This window comes from Stenella coeruleoalba, assembly GCF_951394435.1.
Source record: "Stenella coeruleoalba genome assembly, chromosome: 19".
In the NCBI taxonomy this organism is placed as follows: Eukaryota; Metazoa; Chordata; class Mammalia; order Artiodactyla; family Delphinidae; genus Stenella; species Stenella coeruleoalba.
The window spans coordinates 34,123,566-34,139,855 of record NC_137165.1 but is presented as its reverse complement, the minus strand read 5'-3'; the positions used below and the strand labels follow the sequence as shown (position 1 = coordinate 34,139,855).

General features: G+C 35.5%; 1 protein-coding gene across 2 annotated transcripts in view; it reads right to left on the bottom strand.

Moving 5' to 3' along the window:
* Nucleotides 1-16,290, bottom strand: part of USP32 (ubiquitin specific peptidase 32) — a 197,871-nt gene that overhangs the window by 71,479 nt on the left and 110,102 nt on the right. For both annotated transcript variants that reach the window (XM_079905174.1, XM_079905175.1), the window contains exons 5-7: nucleotides 15,965-16,124; nucleotides 3,346-3,477; nucleotides 1,600-1,707 (exon numbers count right to left, since the gene is read on the bottom strand). In XM_079905174.1, the coding sequence (XP_079761300.1) occupies nucleotides 1,600-1,707; nucleotides 3,346-3,477; nucleotides 15,965-16,124 (400 nt within the window). The remainder of the gene's footprint in view (nucleotides 1-1,599; nucleotides 1,708-3,345; nucleotides 3,478-15,964; nucleotides 16,125-16,290) is intronic.

The following is a 16,290-nucleotide window of genomic DNA, read 5'->3' as shown; positions in this document are numbered from 1 at the left end:
TTAAATTCCTTGCAAACTGAAAAATAAGAGCCAAATTACTGTACAATACCTCACAGATTTTGAGGAGGTAATTCAAGCCTTTAAATTAATTTGTACTATTTAAAACTGATCACTTCAGAGTTGATTCTCACAATGTTGAAAATGTTCCATCTACATTAAGAATCAACAATAACAAGGTGGTACAGTTGGCCCTCTGTATCCACAGGTTCCACATTTGCAGATTCAAACAACCACAGATCGAAAATATATAAAAATTAAGAAAAAAATTTTCCATAAAGTCCCCAAGAGCAAAACTTGAATTTGCCACACTGGCAACTATTTACATAGCATCTACATTGTATTTACAACTATTTACATTATATTAGGTATTATAAGTAACCTAGAGATGATTTAAACTACACAAGATGTGCATAGGTTATATGCAAATACTATGCCATTTTATACAAGGACTTGAGTATACATGGATTTTGGTATCCGAGGAGGTCCCAGAACCAATCCCCAGCAGATACTGAGGGATAACTGTATAAAGATTTTGCCTCTCCAATGTAATTAAGGCACACTCATTTTTTGCCAAAGAACAATTTTAACTCTTCAATTCTTTGTTTATATACAACAGACTAAGAATTAGAAATAGCAGCACTTTGCTAATTAACATCAAATGAATCACTCTAGTTTATTAACTTCCACTAGCAAAAAAGAAATTAAAATTTTTTTAAGGCAATAATAAACCTCAATTGAAAAGCAAAGATTTTGGCCTCTTTATTTAATATTTGAACTTTAATGGGAACAAATAATCTATCGTAAAGCCAGGTTGGAATAATGGTATACCATATCAGGGAAGAAAAAAGGAATATACATTTTTTAGATTACATACTTATCTATTTCATATACTCCCATAATAATTATGCTATTAAATCAATGGAGTGCATCACAGCACATTACTGAAGAATATCAAATAACAAGTAGCATACCCCACATAGGCAACATTTGTGAAGCTGTATTTTAGAAAGACACAGAGATAATGACACTTGTAAATATATTAGAATTAGGTTCCAATTAAATGTTGGAACCTAAACTGTTGCATTTTATCAAATATAGTTAAGATTTATTAATTCAATATGCTTATAAATTACACTATAACATTTTAGTTAGGCTTAAAAGACCATTTTAGTATTTAATAAAACTGTGTTTTGATCATAAATTTCACTTTGCTAATAAAATACTAATGTATTCAAGTGACAGAAAGTAAGTTATACTTCAAGTCATGCAAGACACAAAATTCTCTATAGACTACCAGAAAATATTTTCTAAATGCTTAACATTTTCAAATACATCATGACTGATGTAGTTCATTTATCATGAGCTGCACATTCATCTGGAAAAATCAACCCCGTTACTAATGACAAATCCCAAATCACTCCACAGAAAATAGGTGACTGAATCCTTACAGAGACCTCAGTAAAAGCTCAACATGAGACTGCTATTTGCCAGAGTAATGAAAATTCAAGCCTCAATCCACAGATGATTTTTATATGAATGAATGCTGATTTTTTTCGCTGTATAGTTTGCAAATTTTGTGATAGTGTTTAACACACTTACATTTTTGTCTTTCAGCCAGGGGTCCTCTGCAACAGGCTGATAACCCACAGGATATCTCCTTAAAATCTATGTGATTGTCACGATTTTCATCAAAAGCATTAAACAAACCTGTAAAATAGGAAGACAATGTAAATCACAACAAACAAACTTCCTAATGGTAATAAGGACATGTTTATGAAAGGAGGCATGACTCCCATAAACTGACTGAATTAAAAAAAAAAAAAGTTTATCAGTAGTTCCCATTGTCCTAGGAAGTATTTCTCTTTTTCCTGGTATAATTATAAAACTTAACTTTCTAGCAGAAAATACATTACTATTATTTAGTATTTGGTTTTGTTTGCCTGCCTGTCTCTATTTTATATCAATTCCTATAGCTCAAAATGACTTTAGCTGTAAAAAATAAAAATCAGTTTAAAAAATCAAGAACTGAAAAAAAATGTCAGAGACCACAATTATCCTTATTTGGAAAGACTAAGAAGAAAAAGGAAAAAAGAAGAAAAGTTGAACTGCATATCAAAGATATACTGTGTTGTTATTAATAAGCTCCATTAAGCTCTTTCATGAAGCAAAGAAAAATAACACACTATATTACCAAAGAAAGAAATTCTGTACTGCAGTCTTCTTTGTATTACTTAATATTTATAAATATTTTAAAATTCAGAAATAAAAGGGAATTTATAATATAATCCTGTGGTTTTCAAACCTTTTGTAAAAAATAGAAATGGAATAATTTTGTTTTCAAATAAAATGACTTATCACTCTCCAATTCTAGAAAGGTAAAAACACAACTGCACCTTTGAAGTAGGTACAAGCCCTATCTGTTCTGGCTCCCCAAACAGGTATTTCTGAAATACACTGGGAATGTGAAGAATACAGATTGTCTGTAAGACTCTACTTCTGTGCCCTCAGTTTAAAAAGTAGAAAATCAAAGCTAGAAGTAGTTACATGACTTGCCAAAAGTTAGAAAAGTTTAAAAAGGTCTGAACCAGAAGCAGAACCCAAGTATTCAGATTCCAAATATGGTTTTTGTGATATCACCAACAACTACCCTTTGCATTACTAACTTTTTTTTTTTTTAAGTTATAGCAATGAAAAGTTTAGGGCTAAGTGGGGAGCATAGAGATGGTCCAGTCCAGTGGTTTCTTAATCTTTTTGGGGCAGGGGAGGGAGGGAGGGATAGAACAGTGGAACCTTCTTCCTTTTTTTTTGGTGCCACGCCACACGGCTTGCAGGATCTTAGTTCCCCAACCAGAGACTGAACCCGGGCCCTCAGCAGTGAAAGTGCAGAGTCCTAACCACTGGACCGCCAGGTAATTCCCCAGTGGAACTTTCTTATGTAAAATAAAAACAGTGGAGGCTCTTGCGGTGAGGGAACAGGTGGGGCTATGTGTGGAAACCTAGAGCTTTGCCTGCTCAGTGGCCACCTCCCTAATCCCTGCACCAGATGCTGAGGCACCTCACTGGAGTACTGTTTTGTAACCACTGTCTCGGTCAAAATGTTTTATATATATGAGAATGTACAGGTGAGAGAGCAAAACTGACTTATGCAAGGCTACATAGGTAGAATAGGAAGCTCAAGACTATAATTCCCAATTTAGTTTTTTTTCCCACTAAACTACACTATTTGCAAGAAACTTGCAAACTTGTAACATTATAGCCTTTTAGAGTTAAGATGTATTGGTTAGAAATAAAAGATGGTCTTATGTGTGTTTAGCAAGGAACACTGTAGAAATAGAATGTTCCTACCTTCACTTAGAGATGGACGAATTGGTGGTGAAACCAATGGGCCAAACGTCTCTAAATCAAATCGTCCAGTTCGGGATTGAGCCTTCAGCAACCAATAGCGTTTCTCCAGATCAATGATGTCTGATTCCTCCACTGAGAGTCAAATGAAACAAGATTATAAAACCTCAGGCTTCTCTTCTGGGCAGTTAGTTTATCCTGATAATGTAACTTCTAAGGATATATTTTAATTTCCCAGTTAAATTGCTAAAAATTACCTAAAACAAAACTCTGAAAGACAAATACATTATATTTAAAATGGAATGAAAATTAAATTCAAATTAACATATAAGAAGCTTTAAAATGGAAAAAAATTTTTTTTTGCAGTTCCCCATTTAAATCCAATATGTAAAACAGGAAACAACTGAGACCTTTATGGCTTCCCACACCATTTTTTTTTTTTTTTGCAGTACGCGGGCCCCTCACTGCTGTGGCCTTTCCCGTTGCAGGGCACAGGCTCCAGACGCACAGGCTCAGCGGCCATGGCTCACGGGCCCAGCCGCTCCGCGGCATGTGGGATCTTCCCGGACCGGGGCACGAACCCGTGTCCCCTGCATCGGCAGGCGGACTCTCAACCACTGCGCCACCAGGGAAGCCCCCCACACCATTTTTATCTGTACTCATTTTTGGTAATTTTCAATCTGTATCTTGGATTTAGTGATTCTATATACATATTCTCTCCTGGCTACACTATAAACATCCTAATAGCAGGATACCATGTCTGATCCATCCTGTCGATATGGTAACTACACACATTCAATACTTATTAAATAAATGAAAATGAACATGACAAAAGATGTTATAAGTAATAAAGTCAATACATAAGACAGGGTAGAACAGGATTTATAATGTGATAGGTAATAGGGGCATCATGAAAACATGAACATCTTTTTCTCCTCATTCATCAGAAGATGTATTTAAAAAAAAAATCACAGGTAAACACCAACTATGGTTACATTCTATATGTGCATTGTTGTTGCTGTTGTTTTTTTTCCCTCCAAGGAACTAAAGTAAGATTTGGAAAACAAACAAGGTGAGTCTTTCCATTACCCTGGCTTTCTGCCTGCAGCCTCTTCCCAGACCTTGGCAAGGTATGAGGAACCTAAGCAGTGAAATTTCACTGAGTTAAGAATAGAACTTGTAGTTCAGGTAGGTTGAGGTAGCTCAAGTTTACAGGGCAGAATACTGGAGAGGAAAGAGTTATGTAGAGAAAGAGCTCCAGAAATATGAACAGGAGTCTTACTGAGTTTTAGCAGAGTACTAAGCTATGTATGCATAGAGTGAAATTCATTGAGGCTGGGCTAAGAAATGCCTAAGTTCTGACCAGCCAGAGCGGAGATACCTTGTTGAACACTGGGAGCATTCACAGACTCAGAGGGTCACTTAATCAGTAGGGGAAAAACTAACTCTTAGAGTAAAGGCTACTCCAGACTTGCCCCCAAAAAACTTTAAAAAAAATTCTGGAAAATATCAACCTGATCCACAAATAACTGCCTATCAAAACAAAACAAACTTCCTAATTTAAAGGATGACAACAGAATCCATTAGCCATATAACATTCATAATGTCTAGCATCCAAATATATATATGTACATAAAACAGCAGGAAAAAGCGATCCAAAACCAGGATAAAAACCAGTCAATAGAAAGTAGAAATAACATAGAAATAACAGAGATGATGGAATTAGTAGACAAGGCTTTAAAACATCCATTATAAATATCTACAGAATTTAAGGAAAACCATGACTATATTGAAAAGAGAAACGGAAACTATTAAAAAAAAAAAGTACCAAATGAAACTACTAGAGATGAAGAGTACAATACAATCATCCCTTGGTATCCATAGGAGATTGGTTCCAGGACCCCCGTGGATACCAAAATCCAAGGATGCTCAAGGCCCTCATATAAAATGGTATAGTATTTGCATATAACCAACGCACATCCTCCTGTATACTTTAAATCATCTCTAGATTACTTATAATACCTAATAAAATGTAAATGCTATATAAACAGTTGCTGGTGCGTGGCAAATTCAAGTTTTATTTTTTGGAACTTTCTGGAAAAAACTTTTTTTCAAATATTTTCAATCCCCAATTGGTTGAATCTGTGGATGCTAAATCTGTGGATATGGAGGGTCAACTGTACTTGAAATTTTAAAAATTCATGGGAGATTAACTGCAGATTAAAAAATACAGAGAAAAGGTCAGTGAACCTGAAGACTGAGCAATAGAAACTATCCAAATGGAAGCATAAGGAGAAAAAAAAGTCTGAAAAAATTAGTAGACTCTTAGTGACCTGTAAGACAATACCAAAAGTATAGCATACATGTTACTGGGGTCCCAGAAAAGAGTGGGCAGAAAATATTTAAAACAAATAACAGCTGAAAAAATTTCAAATTTGATTAAAACCATAATCCCATAGATCCAGAAGTTCAGTGAAACTTGTGCAAGAAAAATTCAAGGAAAACCAAACCAAGGCAAGACACGATCCAACTGCTGATAAAGTAAAAATCTTAAAAGCATTATGAGAGGGGAGAAAAAATACATTACAAACACAGGAACTAAGATAAGCAATGATTTCTCTTCGGAAACAAGGGAGCCAGAAGATTAATGGGGTAAAAAAGGGTTTGAAAGGAGAAAAAAAAAAAACCTGTTAATCTCAAATTCTATATCCTATGAAAATATCCTTCAAAAACAAAGGCAAAATAAAGTATTTTTTGGACAAACAAAAGCTGAGAGAATTCATCAATAGCAGAACGGTACCAAAAGGAATGTTAAAGGATGTTCTTCAGACTAAATTAAATGATACCAGATGTAAATCAGTATATCTACACAGAGCAATGATGAAAACAGGAAACACCCAGTCCATAATGTCCATCTGATATCATTAATCATGACAGATTTTGGATAGAAGTTTAGTTGCAGCTTTGGTTAGACTAAGTTTACCTCTAGTTCAAATGTTCTGAAGGTGAGCTCAGATTTCTATTCAGGAGAGCTCAGAAACTGCTAGTTTTTGAACCTGGAGATCTATAAACTCCAGCCTGAAGGCTGCATACATGTTTGTATAAATAATGTTTTATCAGAACACAACAATGCCATGTATTTACATTTAGTTTATGGTTGCTAATGTGTTACAGTGGCAGAGTTGAGTAATTGTAACAAAGAGCCATATGGCCTACAAGTCTGAAATATTAACTATTTGCCTTTTAAAGAAAATGTTTGTCAATCCCTGTGTTGAAACTGCATAACCACAGGACTTCAAGACTGCAACTCCATAAAATGACAGCAGCTCAGGACCACAGAGCCTTGAGACTGCAACCTTCAAGATTTTGAGACTTCAAAATTATGAGCTCATGAAACTGCCTAACCCCAGTCTCAGCAAAATTTCAACAGGACAGAATTACAGGGCAGAGATGATTATCTTTGCACTTGCGGTTCCTTCAGATTTAAATCTGAAACAGGTTTTTCAAAGTTTGGCTGGCTTCTCCTTATCCCAGCAAAGACTGTCCTCAGGCAGGCTCACTCTTCTGGCAGCCTTAGCCCCAATCTCAGCCTCTGGCCTCAGAAATGAAAGCACCTTTATATCCTTTGATTACCTAGGAAGCACTTGTCCCTCTGGAATTCAGTTTTGTTTTTTTTTTTAAGATTTCTTTGTATTGATATGTCTTCAGTGGCTTTAAAGATTATGATTGTTTGGTTTATGTAGTGATTTCATGTTATTAAAATGGGAATGAAGATCCTTCATGTCTTTCTACTTCCCAACCTAAAGTAGAACCCTTCCCCTGTTATTTAACATGATTCTGAAAATTCTCACCAATGCAATAAGATACGAATATGAAGTATAATGTTAGAAAATAAGCAAGGTTATTATTTGCATATAAGTAGAATGCATTCCAAAAAAACTCAAAGAGAAAACATTTAAAAATTATAATTGAGTTTAAAAACCTGTAGGGATATAAAATAAATATAGAAAAATCAATGCTTTTCCTATATCTCATTAATACATGTAAGAAAATATAAAAGAGAAAAAGCATAACAATAATAGCAATTTCCCCACAAGAAACAAATATCCAAAAATAAAAGTCAGTAAGAAAATGGGGGTCAGATTATATAGGCCACTGTAAGGACTTTGATTTTAAGTGAAATTGTGAACCACTGGAGGATCTAATGCAGAGGAGTGACATGATCCAACCCACAGGATCACTCTTGACTGCTGAGTTAAGAATAGCCTAGGGCTTCCCTGGTGGTGCAGTGGTTGAGAGTCCGCCTGCCGATGCAGGGGATGCAAGTTCGTGCCCTGGTCTGGGAAGATCCCACATGCTGCAGAGTGTCTGGGCCCGTGAGCCATGGCCTCTGAGCCTGCACGTCCGGAGCCTGTGCTCCGCAGTGGGAGAGGCCACAACAGTGAGAGGCCCGCGTACCGCAAAAAAAAAAAAAAAAAAGAATAGCCTAGTGGGCAGCTAAGAACAGAAGTGAGTTTAAATCATCAATATACGGAATTAAAAAGCATTAAGACTACAATAAATTAACAAGTACAAGACAGACAATTCATAAAAAGCGGGGGGGAAGTTAATTTCACTAAGAATAAAAACATCATTTCAGAAGAAAAATTTAAGCAGAATCATGCTGCTTCAAAACTTTTTTAACACTCTTCTTGCAAGATACCTGCATGGCTATTACAACTCTTTCAGATCTTTACTCGATGTCATATTCTCGGATCTTCTAAACTGCACCCCATCCAATGATGCTCCTTCATCCCTCTTCCCTGCTTTACTTTGTTCTCTAAGACTTATTTGTTTTCTTTGTTGTTTCCTCCAACTAGAACATATGCTCCTTGTAGGCAGGCTTTTTGGTCTATTTTATTCATTGTTATATTCTAAAACTTAGAATAATATCTGGTACATTTTGAGCACTCCAGAAATATTTAATGGACAAGTAGCTTACAAGTTACCTGGCAAGACAAGAACAATGTATTTTAAATTTCCAGTGATTTCAAAGTATTCATTCTTACTCTGTTCCTTAGCAGTTTTGGTTTTTCTTTTTTTTTCTTTTTTCTTAAAGTTTTTTTGGCTGTGCTGCGCAGCTTGAGGGATTTTAGTTCCCCGACCAGGGTTTGAACCCGGGCCACTGTAGTGAAAGTGCCAAGTCTTAACCACTGGACCACCAGGGAATTTCCACAGTTTTCTTTTTTTTTTTTTTTTTAACAGAAGCATCTACTTCAAATACCCGGATGACTGAATTTATTTAAAAGGAATAATTTAAAATTTTAGCAATAGGGAGAGTAATTACAGGAGTTTGATATATAAATTGAGCATTACTGCCTCATTTTCCTAAATAAGATGTCTGTTTACTCCATTTATTACGTGAAAGGAAGAAAGAAAGAGAAATCTGTTCCTCCAGAGAAACAGTTTTCTCAAATTCTAAATTTTCTTCCCAGTAGTAGATCTTCAGATTAAAAAAATCTGACACTGAAACCAAAGGTGGAAGACAGAAACTATGTTCTCATTTTTATACATCTAGGTACTGAGCATATAATGGGTATTCAATGAGTACTTCTGATCAGTTGGTGTTTAGTTTATACATTAAATTAGAACACAGAAAATTCATATCAACTTCCTCCCAAATATTTTTACCTTTGAAAACTAAGTTCATTAATCTCCTTAAAAAACACAATTTTTTTTGTTGAAGTAGAAATGTGGAAAGACAAGTAAGTAGAACATATTTGGAAGACAAAAATGATCAGATTGGTTATGGCTACAGCTCCCTTTTAAGTTTATGCAATCTGTTCATTTATAGTTACAGACTGTAATTTGTTAATCAAGTATTTGTAAAAGCATGCTAAAGTAAATTATATATATTATCATCACCCAAATATTTTACATGAGTTGGCAGCTGAATTGCTGAGGAGAGGAAAGATAACTAACCTTATTTTCACTTAAAGAAGTTAGAGGTTAACGACTGCAGTAGTTACTCTATTTGCAATTCATAAATAAATATCAAAACTTATACTTTACTAGCTAAATGGGAATGAATTTATCACCCACCTATTGATATAATTTTTTCTGGTTCACAACAGTAGCATACTACAACATTCTAAATAGTTCCTGGCCTGCCCTTTGGGCCATCCTAATCAAGTCCCACCTTACCGGAGGCTCCAGCTACAGAAATTGCTCTTTAATGCCAGAATTGGATTCTTATTTAAAAACAAAAACAAAAACAAAGCCAAGCAAAATATCCAAGTATTTTCAAACAGTAACACAGTTCTTTAACATTTCTGAGGAAGCAACCTGTTCTCAAAAGCAATGACCTTCTGCAATCTATTTAAGCCTTACATCATTTACAACCAGATAAGAGGATAATGAAGGAGGGACATGCAGATTTACTAGGCAGTTTATGGCCTAAGAATCACTGAAGTATTTTTCTCTTACAGAAAGGAGGCTTTAACATTGCAAACTAAAATGTGGCAAGGGAATATAATAATATGCATATTTTTAGTTGAGATAATAAATGCTAAAATAAAGCATTTGAGTTATATAAATTTGAGTTAGATAAGAAAAGAAAACCAATCAAAATGAGTTCAATGGCCCTAAAATTAGCCCAAAATACTACATTAATTACCTCAGTATCCAGATTCTACTACTTAAAAGAAATCACGCTTATGATACATTTTAGGGAAACTCTAAAAAACATATTTACAAGAAAGAGTTAGCACACATATTTTCTTCCAAATAATATAACTAAACTCTATGAAAAGATGATCATCATTAAGGAAAAAACTCTCGATTAGTTCTTAAAACATAGTTCTTAAAATCTTAGTTCTTCCAATTACCTATTTCACTGTTGGTAAATGGGGAATCATTCAGTGACCTTGCCTGGATCAAATGAAGTTAATTATTAAAGAGAAATTTAAAATAATAATCATTTGAAGGTATCCCAAGGGGAAAAAAAGGAAATTAGAAAAGTGAAGCTGCAAGATTGTCTGAAGTGAGTCTGAGGAAGATGGCTCACCACAACCACAGCTATCACATGACCACCTCCTTTTACCTGCAATTACAAGCTGCTTACGAAAGATTAAAGAAAAAAATGACTGTGTGTCAATAAACTGTCTTCAAATCCTAAAATGATACTAAGCATGCACTCTGGGGTTCAAACATCCCAATTTTGGCACCTATTAGCCATTTGATCTTGAGAAAGTTTCTTTAACTTCTTGTAGCTGTGGTTTCCTCATTTTTAGAATGGCGATAAAATGAACTTCAGAGGTGGCACAAGGATTAAATGAGATAATGTACAAGGAGTATAGTGCCTCCTTTAGTAAGGGCTCAATCTGTATGTGGTAAGTTGGAACCTTCCAAAGCATTTTTGGGGAAAAAAAAGTACAGGAGCTATATGTCAAGATCATTTAATATTCTACAAACATTCAATAAAAACATTTTATGTACCTGACATTGCACTAAAAATTATAGACATGACAGTGAACAAAATAATTATGTTTAGATTCTAATAGAAGAGAAAATGGGTCATTTTAATCCAGTGTGGAAAGTACAATGAAGGAACAGAGACACAGGGTTTTCAGGGAGCACATAAGCAGTGAGGCCCTAGAAGTCTTGATATTTAAAGAGGTACACACAGAACATCTTAGGGTTGACCAGGGAAAGGAAAACTAGTGTGACAGAAGAAGGATATTGCAAGCAGAAGTAAAAAAGCATGTGTAAAAGTCTCTAGGAAAAACAGGTAGTGATAGGACAGAAAAACAAAAAGAATAACCGTTGTATTCTGCTATAATTCAAAAATAAGGAAGAGGATAGATAACCTATAGAAGGATTTATGCTATGGACACAAGATAAAAGACAAAAAACAAGAGAGAACTTTACTTTCCAGTGAGTGACAAAAAAAGAGTGTTAAAGATGGCAGTTCAACCTAGAATTAGTAGACAGTTCGGTTAGAATGTAGACGTTTCAAAGGTTAGCATCTAAAGGATGAGCCTTCAAACTCAAGCAGAGAGATGCCAGACTGTGATTGGATAGGACTATGAATGTACAATAGTAGGGGATTTGATACACTGAACTAAATTTGTAAAAAGCTGATTAAAACAAATTACATTTTGAGTTTATAGTCTGTGGCTCCAAATTCCAACACTATGTAGTGCTAAATAACCATGAACAAAATGGGTGGGGAAAGGCTATTACAAGAAAAAGCCAAATGACTAGTTAGTCTTAGAAAGTAGGATCTTCTTTCAGATATCAATAATAATAATAATAAACTTGTACCAAACTATTTCAAACATTTAACTATATAGAACATGTTTATGTTCTCTATATATGTTCTCTGATTCTGAATATCAAAATGTTTAAAAATTAACTTGTCATTAAAAACACTATATATTTGACGAAAAAAATCTTTTTAGGAAATCTAACCTTAGGTATTTAAACAGCAAATTATAAAAGAAAAATATATCAGTCTTGATAAAAATCTAGTTAAGATCTACTCAAGCATAAAAACTTGGACTTTTGGCTAAAGTTCTAATTCAGGGAATTCCCTGGCAGTCCAGTGGTTAGAACTCAGTGCTTTCACTACTGAGGACCCAGGTTCAATCCCTGGTTGGAGAACTAAAATCCTGCAAGGCGGTGCAGCCAAAAGAAGTTCTAATTCAATTTCTTAAACTTAAATAAAAGGTAAGGTAACAATAGTTTGGAATCTGAAGTTCTAAAAACTGTACTGGCCATGACAAAGTCTAAAATCTTGTCTAAATCAAATCAGTTAGTTATTCTAACTCTGTATTGAATGCAAATAGCGCCCCAGTTTCATTTGTGATTTACACGAAAGAGAAAAAATTTGATTAAAAGTGGCAGTATGTTCAACTTACTGTGACTTCAAATTTTACTTTATAATCGTATGTGAAAAAGTAATTAAAGGCATCTGCACTCTAACATAAATGTTATTTACAAGTGAAAAATTATAACTCCTTTTTGTTTCCTAGATACCTTGGGTCATTACACAAATTTAAATGGAGTCAGTGATGCTTTAAAATAAATATTTTCTGTTTACTTATAAATCAGTTAATAACATTCTCTATTTTTATCCCGTGTTTCCACATTCCTGACACATTATTTGAAAAGTTCAATGTACCAAATATTCTTTGAGTGAAAGAGCCTGCAAAGACATCCACAGAAGCTGAGAATTTATAAATAATATGATAAATCACAGACATCAGAATGTAAACCTACCCATGTCAGAATTTCTGTAAGAAATTTAGCAGTAATTCTGACTTTGTCATAATGCTTTCATAGGAAAGCCCACTGAGAAAGGAGCCATTTGCTGAAGCCAGCAGCAAATGAGTTGTCTGTTGTACTAGTTTATTTTTGTTCTTTATTTTTATAAATTCTAAAATAAAAGAAAGCAAACTGGTAAGAAAACACTTTCTTCCCACAGACATGGATGAGTTAATTTTTGTACTGATCTACAGTCCTCTCTTAGAAAACTGCTTGCTCCCAAAACAATTACTCTCTGGAGAAAGTGGGATGAAGCTCACTGACATTCCCAAGCCAAGTGTTCACTAATACAAAAGGATGCAGGGAATTCCTTGATGATCCAGTGGTTAGCACTCCATGCTTCCACTGCAGGGGGCACGGGTTTGATCCCTGGTCAGGGAACTAAGATCCCTCATGCAGCGCACGCAGGGCCCAGCCAAAAAAAAAAAAAAGAGGATGCATATTCATTGTAAAGCACCTACCTGTTCTATACCAGGCATAATGCTGAGTCCCTTAAAAAAGGTACTATCTCATGTATTCCTGAAGGGTAGCACCATATACCACCCCAAACATGCCACTTTAGCATAAGGGTTATTTTGAGTTGAAGGCAATTGAGAAGAAGCTGATACAAAAAAAAAAGCTCTCCAGCTCCCCCTATTAGCCTAATTTATAAAGATGTCTTACCTGCCCTTCTACCAGGAAGAAGTTAATCAACAGAGACCACTCTAGATACTTATCAACCTGGAGATAGCACCAAAGGAAAGAATCTACATAATAAACCTTATTAACCAGCCATATCAATCAACAGTTCCTCCATGTATTTGCCTTCCCACAATATGCCATCCCTAGCAGCTCAAAGTCCTTTTCTTTTGTCTTGTCACATCTCCATAAAATTATTGCTCTTTGCTAAGATGCTATATAAGCTCAAGCTATAATCACCCCTTTGAGTTACTCATCACTGAAAGTTCTGGTACATAAGTAAGTTAGTTAAGTATCAATAGTAACAAAGTAAGCTTATGTTTTTTTCTTGTTATCTTTGTTAGTCTAATTTAAAGGGCCCCACCCAATGAAACCAAGATAAGTAGAGGAAAATACTTTTCCTTCCCCACACTCCTTACAACATATCTATGAGGTACAGTTGTATCATTATCCCTGTTTTCCAGATGAAAAAAGAAGTTCATAGAGATTAAATTTCCCGCAGCTACATGAATAATAAGTAGCAGGGCTAGAGTGTCTGACTCAGTCCGAAGAACTCCTAAATACCACATGAGTATTATTTCTCAAAAAAAAATATATATATATATTCAGGCGGGGGCACTGAAAAGTAGGAACATCAAATTCATTGCCTATTCATGCCAGAATTTATCTGTCAGAACTTCTGGTGACAATGGAATGAAAATGAGGGGGAAAGTAGCTGGTGTATAACTAGTAGCCAACTCATAAATTATATGAACAAATAGATACAAATAGCACTTGATACCCAAGGTCCTCTACTCAGTCAACAAATACTTATTTAAGGCTTGACACAGGGTGAATAGAAAAATAATACAGACTCTATGATTTAAGAGAGATGACATGTACAAATAAATGGAATGCTATAAATAATTATAATACAAGGACAAAAGTGATAAGTTCATTCAAGAAGGGTACAAAAATGGTGTTATGAGAGTTCAGAGGAAGGAGAGATGATTTCTCACAGGAAGGCAAGAAAATGTTTTATGAAAACCAAGCAGCATGTGATTTAAGTCTTCAAAGATGACTAAGGTTTATAGGGAGAATAAAAGGGAAAGGCATTCATTCTAGTGTTAAGGAGTAGCATAAGCAAAAGCCCAGTGTAGGTACAATTCTGTAACCACAGGAAAGAAGAACAGTAGAAGTTAACACTTAGGCCTGTGTTGTGGAAGACTAAATACTGTCCCTCAAAAATTCATTATCACCTGCAATCACAGAATGTGACCTTATTGGAAATAGGGTCTTTGCTGATGTAATGAATTAAGGCCCTCGAGTTAAAATCATCCTGAATATAGACTGGGCCCTAAATCCAATGACTGGTGTGCTTAAAAGAAGAGGAGAGGACATAGACACACACAGAGAGAAGGCCATGGGAAGACGGAGGCTGCTACAGGCCAAGCAAAGCCTGGGGTCACCAGAAGCTGGGAGAGACAAGGAAAGATTCTTCCCTAGGGCCTTCAGGAGGAACAAGGCTCTGTTAACACTTTGATTTCAGCTTCCAGAACTGTGAGAGAATAGATTTCTGTTTTTTCAGTTTACAGATTGTAGTAATTTGTTACAGCTGCTCTAGGAAACTAATACAGCTTGGTTAAGGACAATTAGTAGAGGGCTATTGTGAAATAGTAATATTGACCCTGGTTCCTGCTAATATTTGGTCTTTGACCAAATTCCTGTAATTTCCTGAGTGATAGGAATCTCTGACACAGAGCTCCTAAATTCCTTGCAATTTTCTGGGTGATAGGAATCTTTTGTTTTAATGTCTGAGATGACTTTTGGTAAGCTCTTAGAAAGGGTCTGGTCGCTAGAAAGACCAAGCCATAATTAGAAACTCGGAACTTTCAGCCCCATTCCCATTCTCTGGAGAGGGAAGATGAACTAGAATGTAGTTAATAATCGGGCATACTTATGTAATAAGCCTGCACAAAAATCCCCAAAGCACAGGGTCTGGAGGGCTTCTAGACTGGTAAACACATCTACATGCCAGAAGAATTGGGGCATCACAGCTCCACAGGGACAGAAGTTCCTGTGTTTGGGGCCCTTCCAGATCCTGCCCTATGTATCTGTTCATCTGTATCCTTCAACATATCCTTTATTATATAATGAATCAGTAAATGTAACTGTTTCCTGAAGTTCTGTGAACTGTTCTAGTAAATTACCAAACCCAAGGAGGGGGTCATGGGAAGTCTCATTTATAGGTGGTTGGTCAGAAGCACAGGTCACAATCTGGACTTGGCGTCTGAAGTGGGGAGCAGAGGGTCAGTCTTTCGAGACTGAGCCCTAAAACTGTGGGGTCTGTGCTAACCCCAGGTAGACAGTGTCAGACTGAACTGAGATGCAGGACACCCAGTTGGTATCCATAGAGCACTGGAGAATTGCTTGGTGTGGGGAAAAAAAAATACCCCACACATTTGGAGTACAAAAGTATTCAGTGAGTAGACAAAAAAGAGAGTTTTCCTTTTCAGCTATGTACTCAAGCCTCCAGTATTCCATTTTACTATACTTTGGAAGAAAAAACCCACTGATAAAAGGCAAATTCTCATTTTCTCGTATTACCAGGCAATTATATTAAAAAGTGAACAGCACACAATGAAATGCCATTACTTACAATGTGTGACTCCAGCCAGAGTTTGGTAGAAAGTGGGAGTATCACTATCATCAGTGAGGGTCACATATACACCTCCAGACAGTAGCCAACGAGAGAAGGTAAAAGCATCTTTGTTTAGAAGAAGCCAATTTCTAAACTTTTCATAGTTTACCTTTTCGCCCTAAAATTAAAACAAGAAAACATAGGTTTAGTCAAATTTTAAGGTACCTACTTGGAACTTATACAACTTGAAATTTGCATTTAATTGACATTTACCCTTCTACTATCTATAAAGGAAGAATTATCTAAATATCACTATAGGCTATATACCTGGAAATAAAATTTTT